The sequence below is a fragment of the Mastigoproctus giganteus genome, chromosome 3 (assembly GCF_048544385.1).
Source record: "Mastigoproctus giganteus isolate SK-2022 chromosome 3, ASM4854438v1, whole genome shotgun sequence".
Classification (NCBI taxonomy): Eukaryota; Metazoa; Arthropoda; class Arachnida; order Uropygi; family Thelyphonidae; genus Mastigoproctus; species Mastigoproctus giganteus.
The window spans coordinates 199,397,195-199,422,203 of record NC_143577.1 but is presented as its reverse complement, the minus strand read 5'-3'; the positions used below and the strand labels follow the sequence as shown (position 1 = coordinate 199,422,203).

Below are 25,009 nucleotides of genomic sequence, written 5' to 3'. Positions count from 1 at the left end.
TGGAAAAGGCTTTAAATCTGTGGATAGAAGACCGAACTCAAAATAAAATTCCGTTAAGTTCACTCATCATTCGCGAAAAGGCAAAACTCCTTTAACAACACTTTAGCGAAACTAGTGATAGCACTGGCGTGATGGTTTTTTTTTTTTTTTGCTAGCAAGCAAAAGCGCTGGTTTGAAAGATTTGTTTGAAATTTCTAATAAATATTACATTTAATGTTAAATTGTTTCTTATTTTCATTTCGATGCCATATGCTTGCATTTCACTATGGATGGAACAGACTTCCATCCTTAGTTGTGGAAGTTGATAGCCTAAATTAATTTAAGGCTGAGCTGGAAAGGTATTTGGAACGAATAGAGGGGTAAAATGGGAGTTTTTTTTTTTTTTTTGGGCTGATGCTACATAACCTTGCTTTCTTGCTTCATATGCCTCTACTAATGCTAATGCTATCCCAGATGAACTCAAAAAAAGTTCACTGCTGGAAATGGACAGACAATGGCTGACATATCATTTGGCTTATTCCATTCTCCACAGAACATCAGTGGGTATTAGCATTAGTAGAGGCATTTGATGCAAGAAAGCAAGCTTATGCAGCATCAGCCAAAAAAATAAAAATAAATAAAAAATAAAAAATAATAATAAATAAATAAATAAAAAATAACCACTTCCACCTCACCCCTCTGTTCGCTTTAAATACCTGTCCAGCTGAGCCTTAAACTTATTTAGGCTATCAACTTCCACGACAAGGGATGGAAGTCTATTCCACCAACCAACCACCCGCTGGCTAAACGCAAATTTTTTCACGTCTATCTTACATCTGTCTTTTCTCAATTTGAATTTATGCCCTCTGAGGTGATTATTCTGAGCAAGTGGAAGGATACCATCAGAATTCAGCGTGTTCAACCCATTCAAGGCCTTATAACACCTCAATCAGATCACCGTGCAGGTGCCTAGTCTCCAGCCACTACAATTTGCAGAACTTAAGCCTTTCTTCATAAGAACACCCCTTTGTTCCATTCACTAATCTTGTTGCCCTTCTCTGTACTCGTTCCAGCAGCTCTACATCCTTCTTGAAATGAGGCCTCCAGACCTGTATACAGTACTCTAGGTGTGGCCTGACCATTGCCTTATACAAGGGAATAATCATCTCCTTATCCCTGCTAGAAAAATTCTTATATATCATCGACAATACACCATGAGCTCCTCTTGAAGACCATCTGCGCTGCTCAGAAAACATCATATCTGCCTGCACAACCACGCGCAGGTCCCTTTCATTCTCTACCACTGTCAGTGTAGTACCACAGAGTTGATACGTTGCTCTGGGGTTGCTGTTTCCCATATGTATTACTTTACATTTGTCAATGTTAAACTTCATTTGCCACCTCTCAGCCCATCTGTTCAACCTTTCCAGATCCTGTTGCAGTAGCATAGTGTCAGTAGTGTCCTTGACAACCCTGCCAACCTTCGTATCGTCTGCAAACGTGGACATTAAGCTGGATATACCATCATCAATATCATTTATAAATACAGAAAAACAATAATGGACCCAATACTGAACCCTGATGGACTCCACTAATAACATTAGTCCACGATGAGCAGTGCCCATTGATTACCACTCTCTGTCTTCTCCCCCTCAACCACCCCTTTATCCATAGCAGCAATTTGCCTCCAATGTCACACTGCTCCAATTTGTGTAGCAGTCTTCCATGTGCAACAGTATCAAAAGCCTTTCTAAGATCCAAGTATATAATATCAAAGTTATTCCCTGCATCCAGTTCTTTTGTGACTGCATCATAGTATCCAATCAAATTGGTCAGGCAAGACTTCCCCTTAAAAAAACCATGCTGTGTCTGAGCTATAACTGATGTCTTGTCTAGATGATCCTGCAGTGCTTCTTTAACCAGTGCCTCCATTAATTTTCCTGGAACAGAAGTTAAGCTCACAGGTCTATAATTACTTGTGTCAGCCTTTGATCCTCCTTTGTGAATTGGGGTCACATTTGCACATTTCCAGTCTATGGGTACCTCCCCTGAGTCCAAGGAAGCTCTCATAATTATGGCTAAGGGTTTGCTTACTTCCTTTGCTGCCTCCTTTAATATAACTGGATAGATCCCATCCACCCCAGGTGCCTTTCTTGTATTTATCTTCAACAATTTCTCCTCCACTTTACTCTCAGTTATTACAAGCTTCTCTAGCTTACTGCCAGAGTTGAATACACCTCTGGCATTCCTCTCACTGAATAACTCCTCATGTGTGAATGTCGATGCAAAATATTCATTTAGTTTATTAGCTACCTGAGCAGGATCATCAACAGTTGACCCATCAATATCAAGTGGACCAATCTGATTCATCCCCTTCCTTTGAGAGTTTACATAAGTAAGAACTCTTTGCTGTTTTTCTTTGCATCCCTTGCCAAGGATTTCTCGTAATCTGTCTTCGCCTGCCTAACCTCCTTTGTAACTTGGTTGCATATCAACTTGTATCTATCATAGGCTTCTGTGTCATGTGTTAATTTGTAAGTATCCCATGCATTTTTCTTCTCTGCCATATGCCTCATTAGTTCATCTGACATCCATTTTGGCCTAAACCTTGAACAATATTTCTTAGTTGGTATGTAAAGCCTAGTAGCTTCCAAGATAAGTTCTTTGAATGCTTCCCATTTTGAATTTACTGTTGGTAACATCATCAGTTGGTCCCACTGTATAGAATTTAAATACTGTCTCAGTCCATCGTAGTCGCCTTTACGGAAGCAATAACCCTTCCCTTTACCCCTAATGGTAGTTACCTCTTTCAGTAAATCCCACTTCAGCACACTGTGATCACTGCCACCTAGTGGTTCATTTATCTGCAGATTCTTAATGCATGAAGAATCACTGCTGATAATCAAATCAAGAGTATTACTCCCTCTAGTTGCCTCCTGAACATGCTGATGTAGAAAACAATCATCCAATAAATCCACAAAAGCCCTGCTAGTGTGTGAGTAACCAGCCCCCAAATTCCAGTCAATATCTGGGAAATTAAAATCTCCCATTATAAGACTCTCTGATTTACTGGCCCACTCTATTTCCCTGTACAGTTCCTTATTATACTCATCAGAGTCATTAGGCCTATAGCACACTCCTACTCTCAATTTTGATCTCCCAATGCTTATGTCACACCAAACTGACTCAACACTGCACTGTCCAGCGATGTCGACTGGCTTCACTTCCTTGGTTTTTATGTGTTTCTTAACTAATAGCATAACCCCTCCCCCCTTCCTATCCTGTCTATCCTTTCTGTAGACGTTGTACTCCCCAAATTGCATTTCTGCATCCCTTATATCTGTGTGACACCACGTCTCTGATATCCCAACAATATCTGCCTTTGATGTTTTGAGCAATACCTCAAATTTATTTACTAAACTCCTAGCATCGATGTACACGCAAGTATACCTGCACCTGTTCTTTTTCTTAGCTACCCTAACACAACCTATGTGTTTATTTGTACCCCAATGATTCCCAGCAGACTCTGAAATATCCTGCATCTTATTTTCCAGGCTGCGGCTCATTCCAATAGAAGCAGTGCAAGAATCACTTTCACCTCTGCCAGTGGCTACTGTTAATCTATTAGTCCTTGTATCCCCCCAATCTAGCAGTTTTCCGACCCACCTAACACTGCCTCGATAGCATCAGCAAACCTTCTTGCACCCTTTCTATTTAAGTGTATCCCATCCCTGTAGAAGCAGTCTCTCCTGTTAACAAGTACAGACCAGGCTGAAAACAATTCTACCCCTTGAGCCTTGCGCAATCTTTCCAGGGCCGAATTGATCGACAGGGCTCTAATCATATACTCCCTCCTATCGTGTCTGGGCAGAATTGCAGACACTTTCAAATTCAACCCTAATTCATGGCTTTTTTTCAACAGTGACCTGTACTTGTTAAGTAATTTCGCCGGTCTCCTACTCTTAATATCATTAGTGCCAACGTGTACAACTATATCACCTTTTGTGCCCTTAAAAGATGGTATCCGCTCTACAACGTCATCAACCTTTGCCCCTGGCAGACATACCCTGGTCCTGTTCCACCTATCCTTTTTACAAAGCAAGTTTCCCGTTTCCCTGAGAATAGAGTCACCAACAACTACTAGTTCCTTTGGGACCAGCGCATTCTGCCTTGGGGCTGCCGCTGTGTTGCGTGATGACCAAGTGCTAGCTCTGGCATTGGTGTGGGCAGTTGAGAGCTCGATGGGCCCCTCACTTTTAATCCTTCGAGGGCATTCACCCTGTCCTTCAAGCTCTCATATAGGCCCATAACAATGCTGAGTTGTCGCCTGATTTCTTTACACTCCTTGCATCGTGCTCACACAAAGATATGGCAGTGTCATATCCCGTACCTGACTGCTCCACAAACATCAAGCAAGTAGTGCATTTTAATAGGCTGTGATTCAGAGGGCAACTGGCCCCCCTCAGTTCCCCCCTGAGCCACAGCACTCCCATTAGCTTGAGCCTTTTGCTTTGCTGCTCTGGTCTGAGTCATGATTTCGATTTAATTTCAACAAAATTTCAATTTCAGTACAAAATTAAAACCCTAAACTTATATCCCAACACAGTTATAACGCTATATTTATGTTTCAGTATCGAGTGTTATCTATGAAATCCCTTTATATAACTTCCGTATCAAGTTAAGTATTAATTATTTATTTTTTACTAATTATTTATGTTACGTAACCCAAGTCATATGTATAGTTAAAGGTACAATTTAATTGACAATGAAGTTCAACAAGATTAATTATCTGATTAATTGATAATATTATGTACTATACTATACTATATTAAGCTTATGCTATCTATTTCGAGATATTATGTATCGTGTAACAATGGCGGCTATTTACGAATGGTAAATACGTGGATTTGTTACCCTTTCCGATAAATACCTACAAAATCTCTAAGTTACTTTAATCTAAGTATCGTAAATAGGAATATAAAGCTACTCTAGAAAATAAGTTAATATGGCAATTTAAGCTAATAAAACAGAAAATAAATCAGAAAAAATTTCTCTGTTCCAGGAGCGGCAAAAATGTACGTCCGCACAGGCGATACTCGTTCTCGCTCCGATAATAAGCCAAGTCAGTTTCTTACATCATTAAAAGCAACACTGGGATATGTAAAACTGCATCATGTTGGGTACCATACCACCATATTTAGGAAGAAAAGTGATACAATTATGCAGTTGTTAACCATCTTGAGTAATATTACAATGAAGGGATGCATTCCACTATATCATACATAATCTTTAACAAAACTTAGGCATGGTCTTATAAGCTCAAAATGAACTGACAATCAAGTCAAATGATTTCATTGTGATATCATCCAGGTCTATAAAAACTTCACCACAAACCCAGTAGAGTCTAAGTGGTGCTGGTGCTGACTATTTCTTGCAATATCAATGGTTATCCTCCGCTGTGCAGTCCTAGAGGGCTGACTTGCCAATGCAGAGTACTACTAAGTATTTCTGGAGCATCAGCTGCATTCAGTGATGTGACAAAAGTGTCTGTATTTCTTTGCTAGTGTTCCATCACTTGTGCTGCATGACAATGTGAACTGCCATATGGTAAAGATGATGTAATAACTTTTGACACAGGCAATGGAAAACTCCAGAGCATCCTTCTTACTCTCCAGATATGGTGCCATGTGATTCTCACTAAGAGGTCACCCACATTAAAGTCTCTCATGATAAGAACACCCCTTTGTGTCCTTGGCCAATCTTGTCATTCTTCTTTGTATTCTCTCCAACAGATCCACATCTTTTCTAAAAGTGGTCTTCAATGCAATATTCAAGATGTAGGTTGGTTGGTTGGTTGGTTGAGTTTTATTGGCGCATCAGCAACTATGGCTATAATGCACCAAAACCAAGATGTAGGCTAACCATTGCTGTACACAGTGGAATAATCACCTTTTTATCTACTGACAAAGTTCCTATATATCACTGACAGAACCCTCAAACTTTCCTAGAGCTTTTCTACACTGTTGAGAAAACTTCATATCAGACTTGGATCAAGTGCATAGTAATAGTGGCAAATCAAGCAAGAAAGCAAGCTTATATAGGATCAGGCAAAAAGGAATGCAGGTGCACATGTGCACACACCATCCATCCTTACCCTCCAGAATTTGTCTAGTTCTTTCTTGAATTTATTCAAACCATCCACTTCCACAACACATGGAAGCCTATTCCAACAATCAACCACTCACTGGCTAGCTGAATGCAAATTTCCACATATCTATCCTGCAACCATCCTTCCTCAACTTAAATTTATGCCCCCTCCTGTAAGTAGCCTCAAAAAAAAAAAAGAGGAAGAATTCCATTCACATTCAGCTTACTCAATCCATTCAAGGCTTTAAACACCTTAATCAGATCACCTTGCAGGTGCCTAGTCCCCAGATGTTGAATTTGCAGAACCAAAGCCTTTCTATGTAAGAGCACCCTTTTGTTCTCTTCACCAATCTGGTTTACCTTCTCTGCACTCATTCCAGCAGAACTACATCCTTCCTAAAGTGAGGCCCCAGGACCTATATACAACACTCTAGATGCAGTCGTACCATGGCCTTGTACAAAGGGATAATCACCCCTTAACCCTACTAGCAAAGTTTATGTATATCATTGACAAAACTCCATGAGCTGTCCTGGCAGCATGTTTGCACTGCTCAGAGAATTTCATATCCGATTGCACAATTACCCCAAGGTCATTTTCATTTTCTACTACCATGAGTTTAGTTCCACACAATTGTTACTCTGAGATTACTGCTAGCCATATGCAGTACCATGATTTTATCAGTGTTAAACTTCAACTACTATTTCTCAGTTCATTGACCTAGTTTTTCAAAATCTTGTTGCAGTAGCATACCATCATTACTGCCGTTAACCACCCTGCCAACCTACAAACTTCGACATTAAGCTTAATATACCTTCATCAATAAAATAGTAATAGTATTTGCCATATAGTGCAATGAAGCCACAGGCTTTTGCTGCAATGGCAAAGGGGGGGGGGAACAAGAAATTATCATTAGAAATTTTCATATCAGCAGAAAATATCATTAATAAATATTGAAAACAACAATGGGCCCAGCACTTGACCCTTGAGGACTCCACTGATAACATTAGTCCATTAAGAGCAGTACCCATTGATAAGCACTCTGTCTTCTTCCACTTAACCATCCCTTTATCCATAGCAGTAATTTGCCCTTAATGCCATATTATTCCAGTTTATACAGCAATCTTTTATTTGCAACAGTATCAAAAGCTTTCCTGAAATCCAAGTATATGATAACCAAATTATTTTTTGCATCCAGTACCTTGGTCACTACATCATAGTAACCTATCACATTGGTTAGACAAGACTACCCCTTAAAAAATCCATGATGTGACTGCAGTATAATTGCATTTCTGTCCAGATAGTCCTACATTACTTCTTTAACCAGCGGCTCCATTATTTTTTTCCTGGAACAGATGTTAAGCTGACAGGTCTAATTATATTCATGTCAGCTTTAGATCCCCCTTATGAATTGGGGATACATTTGGACATCTCTAGACCTTAGGAATTTCTCCTGAATCCAAGTATGCACTCATAATTATGGCTAAGGGTTTGCTCACCTCCTTTGCTGTCCCCCCCCCCCCCTTAATATGATTGGATAGATCCCATCCACTCCAGGTGCATTTTTTATGTTCAGCTTCAACAATCTCTTCCACATTCCTTTAAGTTATCACAGTCATTTAGCTGCTCGTTAGAGTTTGATAAACTTCTAACATCCTCTCCCATAAAGAATTCCTCATGTGTGAACGTATATGCAAAATATCTATTCAATATGTCAGCAACCTGAGCAGAGTCATCAACAGTTAATCCACTGACACTGAGTGGTCTAATGTGATTCAAATCCTCCTTCTACTGTTAATATAAGGATAGAAGTCTTTGCTGCTTTTTCTTCACCAGAGATTTCTCATAATTTGCCTTAGCTTACCTAACCTCCTTTGTGACTTGATTACAGACTAATTTATATCTACCATAGGCTTCTGTATCACCTGATAATTTATATGCATCCCATGCACTTTTCTTCTCTGCCACGTGTCTCAACAGTTCATCTGACATCCATTTAGGTCTAAGCACTGAACACTATTTCTTCATTTGTATGAAAGATCCAGTAGCTTCTTTGATTAGTTCCCTGAATGCTTCCCATTCAGAATTTGTTGTTGGTAACATCAGTTGATCCTACTGCATAGAACTTAAAAACTGTCTGAGATCACTGTAGTCACCCTTACGAAAGCCTTTCCCTTTATCCTTGACAGTAGTTATGCCTTTAATTAAATTGAACATTAGTACACTCTGATCATTGTCACACCCAGTGGGTCTTTTACCCGGAGATTATTATGTATGTAGAATCATGGCTGAGAGCCAAATCAAGACTACTGCTTCCTCTTGTTGCCTCTCTAACATGCTACAGTGATCCAATAAATCTACAAAAGTGTGTGTGTGTGTGTGTGTGTGTGTGTGTGTGTGTGTGTGTGTGTGTGTGTGTGTGTGTGTGTGTGACCAACCCACAAATTCCAGTCAACATATGGAAAGTTTAAAATTCTCCATTATAAGACATTCTAATTTATTGGCCGACTATTTCTCTGTAAGGCGCCTCCGTAGCCAGGTGGGAAGGAGCAGCCATGCATAGCACACGCTTCTTGATTAGACCAGGGTTCGAGCCCGTCACCACCAAATACGGAAGATGCGGAAAGGTCAGGGAATGACCACCGCATATCCCGGAGCAATATGGCCTTAGTTGCTAATGCTCCTAAAAACCAAATAAACAAACAAACATTTCTCTGTATAGCTGTTTAGTATACTCATCACAGTCATTACACATAAAACTACTCTAATTTCGGTTTTCCAGTGCTTATATCACACCAAACTGACTCAACATTTCACTGGTCACCCATGTTTACTGGATGCACTGCCTTAGATCTAATGTGATTCTTAACTAAGAGGACAATAACTCCTCCCCTCCTGTCATGTCTGTCCTTCCTGTATAGATTGGACTCCCCCATATTCAAATTCAGCATCACTTATGTTTGAGTGACACCATGTCTCTGTTATCCCTACAACGTCTGCATTTGATGACTTAATCAGTACTTCAAATACATGATGTTTATTTACAATGCTCCTAGCATTAGTGCTCATGTACATGTTCTTACTCTTGGTTACCTTTACACAGCCCATATATTGACTGGTTCCATGATGACCCACAGCAGGACCTGAAATTTCCAATGGCCTTCTTTCCAAGCTGCTACATTTTCCAACAGATGTATAGTTCCAATTTGTATAGTTACTTCCAAGTCCTTTTCATTAACTGTAATCTTGAGTTTGGTAATGCCCAATCTAGGTATATTTAGGATTACTGCTAACTAGATGCAAGACCTTGCATTTTCCAGTGTTAAAAACTTTGGCTGAAATTTCTCAGCCCATTTGAAATTATTTATCTAGGTCATACTGAGGTAGCATATCTACTTGTCTTTATGAACCAGATTTGTTGTTGTTGGTTTATGGATTTATCAGGTGCATCGGCAACTATGGCCATAGTGCGCCAATTATGCACCAGATTCTACCACTACTTTTCATTCCATCCTCATATTTGCAACTAATCATGTGTGTGCATTATAAATATCCTACTTCTCTTAGATAAATGTGAAAGCCCTCCCATACTTTACGTTTCAATTATTAAATTTCCTCTGAACAAATATCAATGGTCATAAATCAAGGTACATAACAAGTTTCCCACCTTCAAAATCTAATCACTTTAACAATCTCACTGTAAACTTTAAATATAGATGTTGACTGCTGTAAATTTCTAAGGCATGATGCAATAGTAAACTGACCTTCAAAATCACCTGTACACAAATCTGAAAAATGTTCCACTGCCCTTTGGGTATGCAAGGACTGATTTTTAAGGCTTGTTTGATGCAAAGCACTTTAAACTAGTATGTCTTCCAATTTCTTGTTCTCACATGGGCATCGATAATTTGACAGGATGGAATTCAGTTGATTAATTAAAAAATCTCAGTAACAGAGCAATGGTTCCTTAAATGGTTAAATTCAGAACTGAGATTTACTCTCACAGTTACCTATTTGAAAAATTCAGTTTAAGCCAACTTTACCTAGACTGGCTCTCCAAAAGTTAAATGCTCTTGTCACCCCTTGTCCTTGGAAAAACCAATTGCCCAGATATGTGATGCTGTCTGTTGTGAAGAAGAGTCAGAGCTAAACCAATTTTGATGGGCAATAATGCTAAATTAGCCAATTCATCTAATATCTTTTTCATTCCCTACATTTCACTAAATCTGATCCAGATTTATAGCACTAGTGCTAGACAAAAGAGCTATGCAACAAAATTCTGGTTTGTATGGGAATGGCCTGTGTTGCATATAAATATAGCTGCATTACCAAGTTAAAATCTTTTAATTTCTGTTTTTTTTTTTTTTTTTTTTTTTTTTTGTGAGTGGCAATAACAAATGATGTGTTTATACTGTACACTACTTACTGATGTGCTGTTTAATAGGGCTACTGCTCTTAACATGTATGATCAATAGTATGAAATATACAAGATGGGACAGCCCAGTGGAAAGCAAGTCTGCAACTTATACCGTGGAATTAGATTCAATTTCAATGTCTGAGGTTTTTGATAAAAAAAACAAATCAACTAAAGTAATAACCATTCTTCAATTCCAACAAATTTTTCACTAGTAGTAAATAATAATTTATAGCTGAAGTCTCTTAGCTTAGCTGCATATCTATCAGTAAAAGCCTAGGAGTCTAGTTAAAAAGCATTGTAATCACAGCCTGGGGCTAACTAAGCCCCACCTGAGGTGTAGGAATTACATTAACAATTCAAACTTTAATCTTTACACTACAATGCAAATCAAAAGTTCCCAGAAATCTGCTATCCAAGTCCAGCTATCTAATGAGGAACCAATTATTCTCAAAACAGTCTGTCACAGCATCATTTCATCTCATATTTTAAACAAATAGTTGACTAGCATTTAATGATGTCAATTGTTTAAAAATAGTGCCTCTACAGGCAATAAATAGTCACAGAAAGTTCACTGAATAAAAAACAAACAAAAAAAAAAAAAAAAAAAAGAAACCGGGAAAAGTTCTTCCCATCATTAACAGGATTTTAATGAGATTACAAATTCACTATTTTCTGAATCTACATTCAGCTGATTTCCGAAGGTGCACTGGTGTTCAAAGAAAATGCATCACCTAAGAATTTCACACTTCTAACCCTTTTTCGCGATGACCAGCATCACAAATAGAAATATAAACAAAAGATATTAACAGTTACAGCAAAGCTAAGTACTATTTTTCCGAAATGCTCATTTTGGAAAATTTCGACTGGCATGTCGAAATTTTCCAAAATGAGCATTTGCAACCTTTATATAACAGTTTTGGTAAACACGACAATTATGGCTGAAAGGTTACCAGAAGCCCTCAATTTGCTACAGTTCATCATTTAAAATGGAAAACAAAATGAAAAGTTCACCAGGTGCAAATTAATATTTAGTTGAACCACCTCTGGCCCTAATGATAGCAGCACACTGTCAAAGCATTGACAAGATTAACTTCTGAAGATAATCAACTGATAGTTTGTGGTTCCAAACACCAATTATGGCTTCCTGAAGTTTGCGAAGGGTCTTTGGTTTCTTTCTGAAAACTGCAGATTAAATATGATACCAACAGTTGTTTATAGGATTCAGGTCCGGGCTGATTCCTGGCCAGCTAAGAGTTGTAATGGACTGTTCTTCCAACCATTTTTCCACCTATAACAAATGTAAACACCTTACTGTCGAACCTCTAATGCAGAAATGAAGCTAAAGTAACTACAGCAGTGCCTACTTACACTTTTCGCCCGATGACAAGTAGAGTCATCATGAAAGATGCAATTAACTGGCATGTTGAAATGGTCTCTAATGGTTGGCAGCAATTTGCCTTCCAATATAGCCAGGTATTCATTGGCACTAACGGAACCTTTTATAAACTGCGGGTGACCTACTCTGTGATACTAAATGCACCCCCATATCATTTGGCTGGCAGAGATTTTCGATGTAGATACCATACAGTCCAGCACCTCCGTAGCCAGGTAGGCAGGCAGGAGCAGCAGTGCGTAGCACACACTTCTTGATTAGACTGGGGTTCGAGTCCGTGACCATCAAATACGGAGGATGCGGAAAGGTCAGGGAATGACCACAGCATATCCCCGGAGCAATATGGCCTTAGTTGCTAATGCTCCAAATAACAAACAAACAACCATACAGTCTGGATGGTATTCTTCACCACGTCTACGGCAAATCATTTGTCTCCCATCAGAGCCATGCAAGTTGAATTTCTTCTCATCCGAGAAATTAAAATCTCCCATTATAAGACTCTCTGATTTACTGGCCCACTCTATTTCCCTGTACAGTTCCTTATTATACTCATCAGAGTCATTAGGCCTATAGCACACTCCTACTCTCAATTTTGATCTCCCAATGCTTATGTCACACCAAACTGACTCAACACTGCACTGTCCAGCGATGTCGACTGGCTTCACTTCCTTGGTTTTTATGTGTTTCTTAACTAATAGCATAACCCCTCCCCCCTTCCTATCCTGTCTATCCTTTCTGTAGACGTTGTACTCCCCAAATTGCATTTCTGCATCCCTTATATCTGTGTGACACCACGTCTCTGATATCCCAACAATATCTGCCTTTGATGTTTTGAGCAATACCTCAAATTCATCAAATTTATTTACTAAACTCCTAGCATTGGTGTACACGCAAGTATACCTGCACCTGTTTCTATTCTTAGCTACCCTAACACAACCCATGTGTTTACTTGTACCGCAATGGCTCCCAGCAGTCTTTGAAATACCATGCATCTTGTTTTTCAGGCTTCTGCTCATTCTGATAGAAGCAGTGCAAGAATCTCTTTCACCTCTGCCAGTGGCTACTGTCAATCTATTGGTCTTTGTCTCCCCCCAAGCTAGCAGTTTTCCGACCCACCTTTAGTCTTTTTCAACAGCAAGAAGTAATGATCAGTTTCTGTTTCACGATTGTCATGTTGAGAGCTCTTTGGCTCTAATGGTGGAAAATCATTAATGTACATTTTTACAGCAAGAAGTCATGATCAGTTTCTGTTTCACGACTGTCATGTTGAGAGCTCTTTGGCTCTAATGGTGGAAAATCATTAATGTCCATTTTTACAGCAAGAAGTCATGATCAGTTTCTGTTTCACGATTGTCATGTTGAGAGCTCTTTGGCTCTAATGGTGGAAAATCATTAATGTCCATTTTTACTCCTTTTTGCCCTGAGGGTTCAATATTCTCCCAGGTTACTGGCCCACCATGTGGAAGCAGGCATGGTACCAACCAGTGACCAAGTGATTGGAAGAGGAGAGCAGTATAATGCTAGCAGAAGTAGTAGTAATGTTGCTAGCGGGGTTAGTGTGATGTTGCGGGCAAAACTGCAAGAGAAGGGGGTGTTTATGAAAACACGCTAGTGCTTGCCCTAGAAAAAACACTAGAAATCACACTAGAGAGAGATCGCTTGACACTCGGTGCCATGGCACATGGAGCAGCACGGCTGTACTCAAAGTATGTACCATATCATTAAGGATTCTTTTGGCACTAAACCCCTCTCCTGCCAATATTTTATGACAAAACAATGTTCAAATTTGTCCATTATCTAAAATAAAAAAAAATTGAATGGGTTCACAATCAAAACCTACAATGTTTATGAACCTAGTTCTATTTGTTTATACGTATAACCAAACAAATTATATTCACAACTTCATTGTCATTATTTCTGTACTAAATTATGCACTTGCAATGCCCATTTTTATGAAGACAGATAGCTAGAGCATAGGTTGGCAACCTATAGCACTAGTGCCAAAGATGGCACTATAGACTTTTCAAAATGGCATCACAAAGTAATTTCATTTAATCATTCCAACAATACATTGTTACACCTGTCACAAAAAAAAAAAAAAAAAAAGACAGCTATTTCTACATTCCAATTTACAAGGACTGCTGAAGAAGAAATAGCACAAGTAAACATATGGCAATATGATATATTTAATCATCATACAGTGCAACGTGTTCTTTTTTTAAAAGTACTCATAACAACTGCAATAAATACACCAACCCATATGTATGACAAAGACTTTAATAAAATAAAATTAAATTAAATTAAACACAGGATAAAACTCGTGTACTCCCATGAGATAAAACTATAGAGTTAAAAGAAATAAAAACAACACCAAAGCTTTCAATCACAGTACTTCCTTAAATAATACCAGTATGATCACGGTTCTCAGTACGTGTTACTAGGAGCCATTCATCCCGTCCAAGGATCACAGACTCAAAGAGGGGATGAATACAGACTAACCTATCTCTATTAATGGTGTTATGTTCTGAATAACAAATTTATAAGCTCTTGAGCTATTCCAGTGCCAATACCCCTGGGAAACAATCAACAATAATTGTTCCACATGGAGAAATTTGATGATCTTCTTCGCAAAAGTGCTCAGCCACAGCAGATGATTTCTCATAATCAGCAGACTCTATTGCTTTTATATGCTCCCCCATATATGTTCTTTAAATCTACATGCTGACTCCCCTATAGAGGGCATAAGTAGAACTGTATATGTGGATCAAATGTCCGGATTGTGGGGAATGTTATATAAGAGAGTCAGTGCATAGTTTAAAGATCATATGAGAGAATGAATAAAAGCAATAGTCTGCTGATTATGGGAAATCTGCTGTGGGTGGGTACTTCTGGGAAGATCATCAAATTTCTCCAGACAAGGCAATTATTGTTGACCACTCACAAAGGAAATGGCTCAAAAGCTTACAAATTTGTTCCTCCGAACGTAATAACATCATTAACAGATAGAGGAAAGTCTGTGTTCACATCCTGGGCCATTTCCAGTCTCTATACAGATGTGGGGGATAAAACCCATGCTACTCCAGTAACAAGTAACGTGGCTGTAAAGTTCCACTGTTGACAAAGGACAACACTGCCTTTGAAAGCTTTGGTATTGTTTTTATCGCTTTTAACTCTGATATATATATATATATATATATATATATATTTTTTTTTTTTTTTAATTTTATCAGTGTATTTTTATATTAAATATACAGTTTTACCTTGTGTTTAATTTAATTTAATTTTATTAAAATCCTTGTCATATATATTGGTTGGCATATTTATAGCAATTATTATGAGTGATTATTCCTCAACTCCTGAGGCCTATTTGAAGAATTTTTTTAAACTATCCACCTTTGAATACAATGTACTTATTTAATTACTTGGCTCACGACCAGAGTACATCATTCGAATCATGCTTTGACATCTTCAATATCTTCACAGCCTTTACGCATGTCTTACTCAATGGAAATTATCTGTCCCCTGAAATCTTTCTTCAATCCAGGAGTCAAAGGTTGTAAAGTGCCAAATCTGACTGCAAGGAGCAGTGCATTGCCAGAATTTCTGGGTCCCTATGCAAAGGCCACCAGAGGCCCTTTCTATTTTTATTAACATGAAATGTTAATACTGCTTGTAAAAATATTATTTATAACGGTACATTTTAAGTAATATTCAACAGATCTAAAAAAAAAAAAAAAAAACGGTTAAAAGTTTTTTAACAATACATCAAAACAGGTAATTTAATAATCTATAAAGTTATAATTATGCTAATTTATAAATTAAAATCTTCCCTGACTTTATGTTTGTAAAATTACTAATTAATTCTTCAATGCCCATTTTTTGTCTATTTTTGTTTTCAATACCAAACAGAATACTGGTAGTTTTCTATTTGTTAGTGGAATTGTAATGAAACACTATTCACCAGCAATAATGATGTTATGAAGAAATACATTACCAAGTTCTTCAAAACTGCCTTTCAGTTCTGATGCACATTCATTTATAAGCTAGCCTGTAAGACTGCATGTGAAACCTCTGTACACAAGCAAGTTCATGAACATTCATGTGATGATTTTCATGAACAATACCATGCTCTATTTGTCAAACCTTTGTTTTAGAAGGATTGGCCCGTTCAATGCTCACCTACTATGGATTGTGCTTGTGGAAAACAGACAAATAGTATCATACTTTCCCAGACTACCATAGACTTCTTGCACCATACAGAACTACACAGCAGCTTTTCCAAGCAAATAAAACCTGATTGAAAAATTCTGATTCACTGTTACCTGTGTAGGCACAATTCAAAACATCTACATGTCAACATTTATTCTCAAATGACAATGCTAGCAGCACATTCTCTTTGCTAGGTTGTCACTTCTCCTTTCTAAAATAACTAGTTCTGTTCACAATCTTATTACTTTTTGAACAGCCCTTGCAATTTTAAAGTGAAGCTCATCAATGCATTTCAAAACTTCTCAAGTCATCCTGTGTGCAATCATTTTTGCAACTTAGCAAGAGGCAGTTTCCCCCACAGTAAAGTGAACCCTGCACACCATCCTTAAAAGGTTGTCAATCTGATTGCAGAAAAACATAATTACAATTAATCAAGAATATAAAAAACTTACTTTTAACCTTGGTAGCTTGTGCTCCTTATGATGTCCTAGCAAGAAAGGCAAAAAAACTATTGAATTTAATTTAGAAATTTCAGAGGTATTTAGGAATAAAAAGAAAATAAACACTATGAAAATTCCTTTAACAAAGAAAATTGCATTTATGAATAAATTATACATCTCTGAAAAAAAAAAGTTATCAACAGACATAATCCCTCTAGTCATACAAATTCAATATACACATTTTCACATTTGAACATTTTCGAAATATGAAATGTATTTCAAGTTAATGCAAATCTATGATCAACCCACCAACAGAAATTTAAGGAAATTTCAGAACTTTTTACTGTATATTAATAAATGCAAAGATTTATATCAATCTTGCCATGTTGCCCATCATGGCAAGATCTAGTATTTCTTATATTTATAGGATAGAGCATTAAACAGTTTTCACTAGCTGGCCAACAGATAGTCCACTGGAGCAGGGGTATCTGGATCAGCTAATGAGTGGAAGAAATTTAAGTAGTGTGTATGCATGGGGGGGATGACACTGTCGAGGCCATATTATGTCAGAGAGCTCAGTATATTCTTGTTATGTACATGCCATATCTAAAAAATTTCATTAATACATACATGCTCTCATCTACTTTTAATTTATCTACAGATTTTTACAAAACTGTAGATAAATGAAACTAACAGAACAAAAAAAAGGACAAACTTAAAAGATCTAAACCTCCCTAAAACTTCCTCATTCACTTCACAATATACATGATCTTAGTTCAAATCTCAGTGATGTCTATTTCCACCAACAAAATCTGGATTTTTGGGTACTCATTTATTTCGGTTTCCCTAATTCAGCGTTTCCCAAACTTTTTTAGTAATGGAACACTTTTCATCTCACAATTGACGTTGTCACAGACATGATCTCAGATATGCTAGACAAGCTGTACTTGCTACCTGGGAGTATAAAACGCTGAAGGAACTGATATTCGGGTGACATTCAAGTCAAGTGTACCCAATTTTGGCGAAGTCCGAACAGTCTGTGACAGCCAAATCCTTCGCTTGCACCGTCACAATGGTGAGACTGTTAGTAATCCTGGGTATAACCTCCATACACAAGCATGCTGTGCCTGACCACCCAGGTGTGAACCAACAAAAAGGGGGTCGAGGTGTGGCGCCCACACCACATGGAGGAATGCCACCCCTCTGTGTTACCAGGCAATACTAGATGGTAGATGACTTTCATCAACCGGTGCAATACCACCACTTTGCTTTTCTGAGGCTTTTACAATTACCAAAGACCTTGCACAGATTGTTCATTTACCTACAAAAATACCAGACAATACTAACCAACACAGCCAACACGCTTGATCTTTTTCTCACAAACAACCCTTCTAAGTACAAGGTCGAAGTGAGAGGTCTTTTAGCCACCTCAGATCACAAATTGGTGATTGTCTCTTCTCCAATGGAGCCTTCATCTCATGGCTATTCCCAACCTCGTATTGTTTGGCATTACAAGAATGCAAAATGGGATGACCTGCGAGATTTCCTTTCTTCTTTTCCTTGGTTGAATTACTGTTTCAAAACTTCTGATGTCAAAGGGGTGGTTGGGGGGGAAAAGACAGAGAGTGGTAATCAATGGACACTGCTCATCGTGGACTAAGTTAGTGGAGTCCCTCAGGGACTCCACTAACTTATTAGTGGAGTCCCTCAGGGTTCAGTATTGGGTCCATTATTGTTTTCTATATTTATAAATGATATTGATGATGGTATATCAAGCTTAATGTCCAAGTTTGCAGACGATACGAAGGTTGGCAGGGTTGTCAAGGACACTACTGACACTATGCTACTGCAACAGGATCTGGAAAGGTTGAGCAGATGGGCTGAGAGGTGGCAAATGAAGTTTAACATTGACAAGTGTAAGGTACTACATATGAGAAACAGCAACCCCAGAGCAACGTATCAACTCTGTGGTACTACACTGACAGTGGTAGAGAATGAAAGGGACCTGGGGGTGGTTGTGCAGGCAGATATGAAGTTTTCTGAGCAGTGCAGACGAGCTGCAAGAGTAGCTCATGGTGTATTGTCAGGCCACACCTAGAGTACTGTATGCAGGTCTGGAGGCCTCATTTCAAGAAGGATGTAGAGATGCTGGAACAAGTACAGAGAAGGGCAACAAGATTAGTGAATGGAACAAAGGGGTGCTCTTACGAAGAAAGGCTTAAGTTTTGCAAATTACAGTGTCTGGGGCCTAGGCACCAGCGAGGTGATCTGATAGAGGTGTATAAAGCCTTGAATGGTTTGAGCATGCTCAATGCTGATGGGATTCTTCCTCTTGTTCAGAATAATCACCTCAGAGGGCATAAATTCAAATTGAAAAAAGACAGATGTAGGATAGACGTGAGGAAATTTGCCTTTAGCCAGCGGGTGGTTGGTTGGTGGAATAGACTTCCATCCCTTGTCATGGAAGTTGATAGCCTAAATAAGTTTAAGGCTCAGCTGGACAGGTATTTCGAACGAACAGAGGGGTGAAGTGGAAGTGGTTATTTTTTATTTATTTATTTATTATTATTTTTTTATTTTTTTTGGCTGATGCTGCATAAGCTTGCTTTCTTGCATCAAATGCCTCTACTAATGCTAATGCTTGTTCAGATCGTGTCAGTGAAATTATTCTTGTTGGAATGGAATCCTTTATTCCACACTCCACTTTAAAATCTCGTCCTTTATCTAAACCTTGGTTTTCCAATGAATGTGCTAAGGCTGTTCAAGAGAAGAATGTTACATATCGTAATTGGCTTGTTTCCAATTCTTCAGTTTCATTTTCTGCCTACACCAAAGCTCGCAACAATTGTAAAGTAGTTATTAATCAGTCCAAACTAGATTTTGAACAGGCTAAGAGTAGATAACTTGCTTCTTTCCCTAATGGTAACCAAGAATTCTGGTCTCTTGCCAAAACCAGATGGTTCTGTTGTCACTTCAGCCAAGGATAAAGCTGACCTGCTAGCATCCATTTCTTCCAACTCATATATTAATGATCTTGGTAAAACACCTCCCACCATTCTGACATTCTTCTGTCAAAAGGATATCAGAAGGATTTTGACGAATTTTGATGCTAAGAAAGCTCCAGGTTCTGATGGTATTTCTCCACTTATTCTCAAAACCTGTGCTCCTGAACTTACTTCTGTTTTTCGCCACCTTTTTTTCACTTTCTTATTCCAAAGGTGTTTTTCCTTCTGCTTGGAAGTTTGCTCATATCCAGCCAGTTCCTAAAAAGGGTGACAAATCCCTCCCATACAATTATCGTCCCATTGCAATTACTTCTACTCTTTCTAAAGTAAGGGAGAAATCAATTAACTGCCAACTCTTAAACTACCTAGAAACCTTCAGTCTCATCAACGATTGCCAGTATGGATTCCATCAGTGTCGATCCACTGGTGATATTCTGGCTTATGTTACCCATGTATGGACAAATTCAATGGAAAAGTTCGGTGAAACACAAGCAGTTGCTCTTGACATCTCAAAGGCTTTCAATTGTGTTTGGCATAAAGGTCTTCTAAACAAGCTTCCATCTTATGGTTTGCCAACTGTTTTTTGTAATTGGTTATCCAGTTTTCTCTCTGATTGCTCACTGAGGATGACAGTAGATGGCACCCTGTCTTCTAACTTCTCCACTAATGCTGGTGTCCCCCAAGGTTCAGTTCTTTCTGCCACTCTTTTCCTCTTGTATATTAATGACCTTCTTCCATTGACTGGAAATCCTATCCATAGTTTTGCTGATGATAGCACATTGCATTCCACTTTTCATTTTGAGAAACCTTGTCCTGCTCAATCAGCTTCAACTTCTCGAATATCCGCTACCAATTCTTTAATGCCGATCTCCAGATAATTCTCCACTGGGGCAAAGACAACTTAGTTGATTTCAATTCTTCTGAAACTCTCTTGTCTTATTTCTCGCAAAAAGGATTCTTCTGCTCCTATGCTTATCTTTGGGGCACTCCAATTTCTAGGCAAAATCTCTCTCTTTTGGGGATTACCCTGACTTCTAATCTCTCTTGGCGCAAGCACATTACAAATATTGCTTCCTCTGCATTTAAAAAAACTTGGTTTTCTCTTTCGCTCTCGACGTTACATTTCTTCCAAACAGCTGTTCACTCTGTACAAATCGTAAATCTGCCCGACCATGGAATATTGTTCCCACATCTGGGGTGGTGTCCCCAAAACCTCTCTCAGGCTTCTTGATTCCATTCAGAAGAGGGCAGTTAGGTTAATTAATGACTTATCCCTAACAGAGTCTCTCCACTCAATCTCTCATAGACATACTGTTTCTGCTGCGTGCCTTTTCTACAGATACTTAATGGGCACTGTTCTTCTGAATTCTTCTGTAATTCCCGTTCTCTCTTTCAGAACAGTCCAAACACATGCCGCCACCAGCCAACATCCATTTACTATCCAACTTCAAACTCATAGAACCAACTTTTCATCTTCCTCGTTTATTCATTCAACTGCTGTTTTCTGGAACAACCTTCCTTCATATGTATTTCCTGAAAATTATAGTCTACAGAAGTTTAAGTCTAATATCAACAAATATCTTCTTTCGTCTTCTCAACCTCCAACCCAAGCATGGTACTAAGTACTACAGGTTCTAATACCTCTCATGTTTGGGGCTTTCATAAAAAAAAATATATGTATATATATATATATTTACGGAACACGTTTGATCTCGCAATATATTTAAGGGACATTTTCATCTCACAATATATTTATGGAACACTTACAAAACACAAGTTTAGCAGGAACCAAAGAACTATTTGCTAATATTTTATTACATACAACACACTGTGCATCAGGAGCACTTTATTTCCAACACATGTAAGCTGAAATTCAAATAACTGTCATCATACTTTCACTTTGGTCTTTTATTAGTTGGTTCCTGTTTTTCCACTTTGGATTTTTGAGATAAAAAAGGCTGCATTTGTTCATCCTCAATTTGAAGTGCAACAATATTGTGTTTGTTTTCAATGACCACAGTTGCAATACTAGAATCATTTCGACGACTGCTATTTCTGCATGACAAAAATAAAAGGTATTTCCAAAAAGAGCAAGCAGTGCATCAAATATCCCATCAGAGATTAGGCCAGTGCCAAATGGTAAAGAACTGCCAGTACCTGTACCACCAAATTCTTGGGATATTGGAAGTAGTGATGAAGGTACAGAAGAAATCGTTTTACCAGATGTCGTGGAACCATGCACTTCACATGATTTGGACTAAGAGGCAGAAAAAGAAAAGGCCCCACAGTACACTGAACAAGAAGAATTACGCAACTTGATCAGAGACTTGGGCTTACCCAAAGAGAAGGATGAATTATTCGGATCTAGACTACAACAGTGGAACTTACTTGCTAAAGGTACAAACATTACAATATACCGTAAGCGAAATAAAGAGTTTTCAAGATATTTTCAATGGAAAACAACATGTGTGTCTGCAAAGATGTTGTTGATCTTATGCACGAACTGAACATTGATCACAATACCTCTGAATGGCATTTGTTCATTGATATGTCAAAGCTAAGTTTGAAAGCAGTATTGTTTCATAATGAAAATACTTTGCCATCAATTCCTCTTGCTCATGCTGTTGGCCCGAAAGAAACTTACGATAGTATATTCCAGATTCTTGCTGCTATACGTTACAATGACTATGATTGGAATATTTGTGGTCATCTCAAAGTGATTGGACTGCTTGTTGGGTTAAAAGGTGGTTTCACTAAATACTGTTGTTTCCTTTGTGGGATAGCCGTACAACAGCCAAACACTACATCGTACAACACTGGAAAAAGAGAGATGAATATATTCCCGGCAAAAGCAATGTAAAGTATGTTCTGTTGGTTGATTCATAAAAGATTTTTCTTCCCCCGTTACACATCAAGCTTGGACTGATAAAGAATTTCACTAAGGCACTGGATAAAGAAAGCAGAGGATTTGCATATTTACTGAAAATGTTTCCAAATTTATCTCATGCAAAGGTGAAGGAAGGAATTTTCACAGGTCCTCAAATAAGAAAGCTAAAAGATGAAAGATTTCAAAGAAACCTGATGTTGAACTGGCTGCATGGAGATCTTTAAAGGCGGTGGTACATGGATTCCTCAGAAAGAGAAAAGAAGAGAAGAGAACCATGGGCAACTGGTGACAAACTTGCTGAAATGTTACAAGAACACGGGGTGCCGAATGTCATTGCAAATGCATTTCCTTCATTCCCATCTGGATTTCTTTCTTGAAAACTTAGCAGATGTCAGTGATGAACAAGGAGAGCACTTCTACCAGGATGTATCTGCAATGGAAAAATGATACCAAGGTTGCTGGGACTCTGTCATGATGGGAGATTACTGTTAGTTCCTTAAACAGGAAAGCAATCTGGAGTATAAAAGGAAATCACTGAGCGGGAAACATGTCTAAGTAACATATACTGTGTGTAATAATTACAACCATGTATGCTGATATTGTATAAAAATAAGGAATTAAAAAATGCATATATCTTTTGATGTAGACGTGACAAAAGTAAAAGATTGATATTTTCATAATTAGGACATTAATTTTGTTCAGAATAACCAACTTTCATTCCAGAGGTATGACGAAAAATAATTTTTGTCGGGTAGTGTAATTATCAAAAAAAAAATGTATACAAGGAAGTGAGTTTATTTATGATATCGGTTTGCTTCCTTCTTTCCTTCCTTCAACCCATGTACTCCAGGATAAATTGCATATGAATGGCATATTAGACCACTACATTGCTACATTTCGTAGATGTCATTACCCCTACGCATACTTTTCTATGCAAAGCCCACCAAAATAAAGTGTTGCACGGTCTATTTGATTATTAGTCTATGCTAGTATATTAATAATCGAAAAAAATTATAATGATACAAAATTGGTGTACGCTACAAATATGCAAAACTTAATTTATTTTATTTTTTTAATTATTAATTACAATTTTTCGTGGAATACTTGTTCACATCTCACGGAACACAATTTGGGAAACGCTGCCCTAATTATTTGCTTTATGATTCCTTTCACTTCAAAGATGGCACTTGTGCTTTATGATTTCATTTTGATATTACTTGTCAGAGACTTCCTAATTTGGAATCTCCTCCTTTCGATCTCCTTTGGCTCAAAGTAGCTCTGCCTCATTCTGGAAGTATTCATTTGTTGTCTCTATCATTCTCCCAACTCCACTAATCACTGAACTCTGAATTCCTTACTCTGAGATTCTACTTTATGCAATCTAATTTTCCTCCTTGGTGAATTTAATGTTCACAACTCCGGTTAGCTCCCGTTTTCTAGTTGCTCAGACTAGCTGGTCAAGATGCTGAAGCTTTTGCAATTACTAATGATCTCACTTTGTTTGTTTACCTACCTGAAAACCAGGCAATCCTAAGTGCAAACATCCAACACTCTTTAATCATTTTCTCATAAACAACATTTCAAAGTACAGGGTCAATGTTAGTGGTTATCTAGGCAATTCAGATTACAACTTGGTGATGGTCGATTCTCCAAAGGGGTCCCCTCTCTCTTGACCATTCTCAGCCATATATTATTTGGCATTATAAGAATCTGGATTACCTACAAGTTTTCTATTCATATTTTCTTTAGTTGGTTACTGTTTTAAATCTTCTAATATCAATGTATGCACAGATCATGCCAGCGAAATTATTCTTGTAAAGATGAAATCTTTATTCCACATTCCACCTTAAAATCCTGTCCTTTTTTTCAATAAATGTGAATGGTTTTCATCCAAATTTCCATCTTCCTTTTCTGCCTAATTAAAGCTCTTAACAGTTATAAAACAGTTATTAATCATCCCAACTTGATTTTAAATATGCTAAGAAGTGAAAACTTGCATCTTAACCATGTGGCAATTGAGCACTCTGGTCTCTTGACAAAGCTATTGGCTACAACTTCTGTCCATTGGTACTTCCATCTCTATTAAAACCTGATAGTAATATTGCATCCTCAGCTAAAGATAAAGCTGATTTTACTAGTATTCTATTTTCCTTCAATCGTAATGATGACCTTGGTAAAGTACAGTACAGACTGGGTATGGTATTAGGAAGAGGAGGCAAACATCCACCTAACACCATACCCAGTACACTCCACTCATCAATGCTTCCTGTTGTCCTCCAACAGAAGGATGTCAGAAGAATTCGGAACAATATCAATGCCAAGAAAGCTCCAGTTCCTGATGGAATTTCTCCACTTGTTCTCAAAAGCAGTGTTCTTAAGATAGCTCCTGCTCTGTCACCTATTTACTCTTACTTATCCCACTGGTGTTTGTTTATCCTCCTGCTTGAAAATTTGCTCATATCCAGCCAGTTTCCAGAAAGGGTTACAAAAAATCCCTCTCTCCCAATTATTGCACTTACCTCTACTCTTTCCAA

The 25,009-nt window shown here is 38.1% G+C and overlaps 1 protein-coding gene across 1 annotated transcript in view; it reads right to left on the bottom strand.

Annotated features, from left to right (window-relative positions):
* LOC150088566 (dnaJ homolog subfamily C member 17) overlaps positions 1-25,009 on the bottom strand; it is a 238,703-nt gene that overhangs the window by 51,182 nt on the left and 162,512 nt on the right. Inside the window, exon 7 of the mRNA XM_090370234.1 lies at positions 16,596-16,630. Coding sequence (XP_090226360.1) covers positions 16,596-16,630 — 35 coding nt within the window. The remainder of the gene's footprint in view (positions 1-16,595; positions 16,631-25,009) is intronic.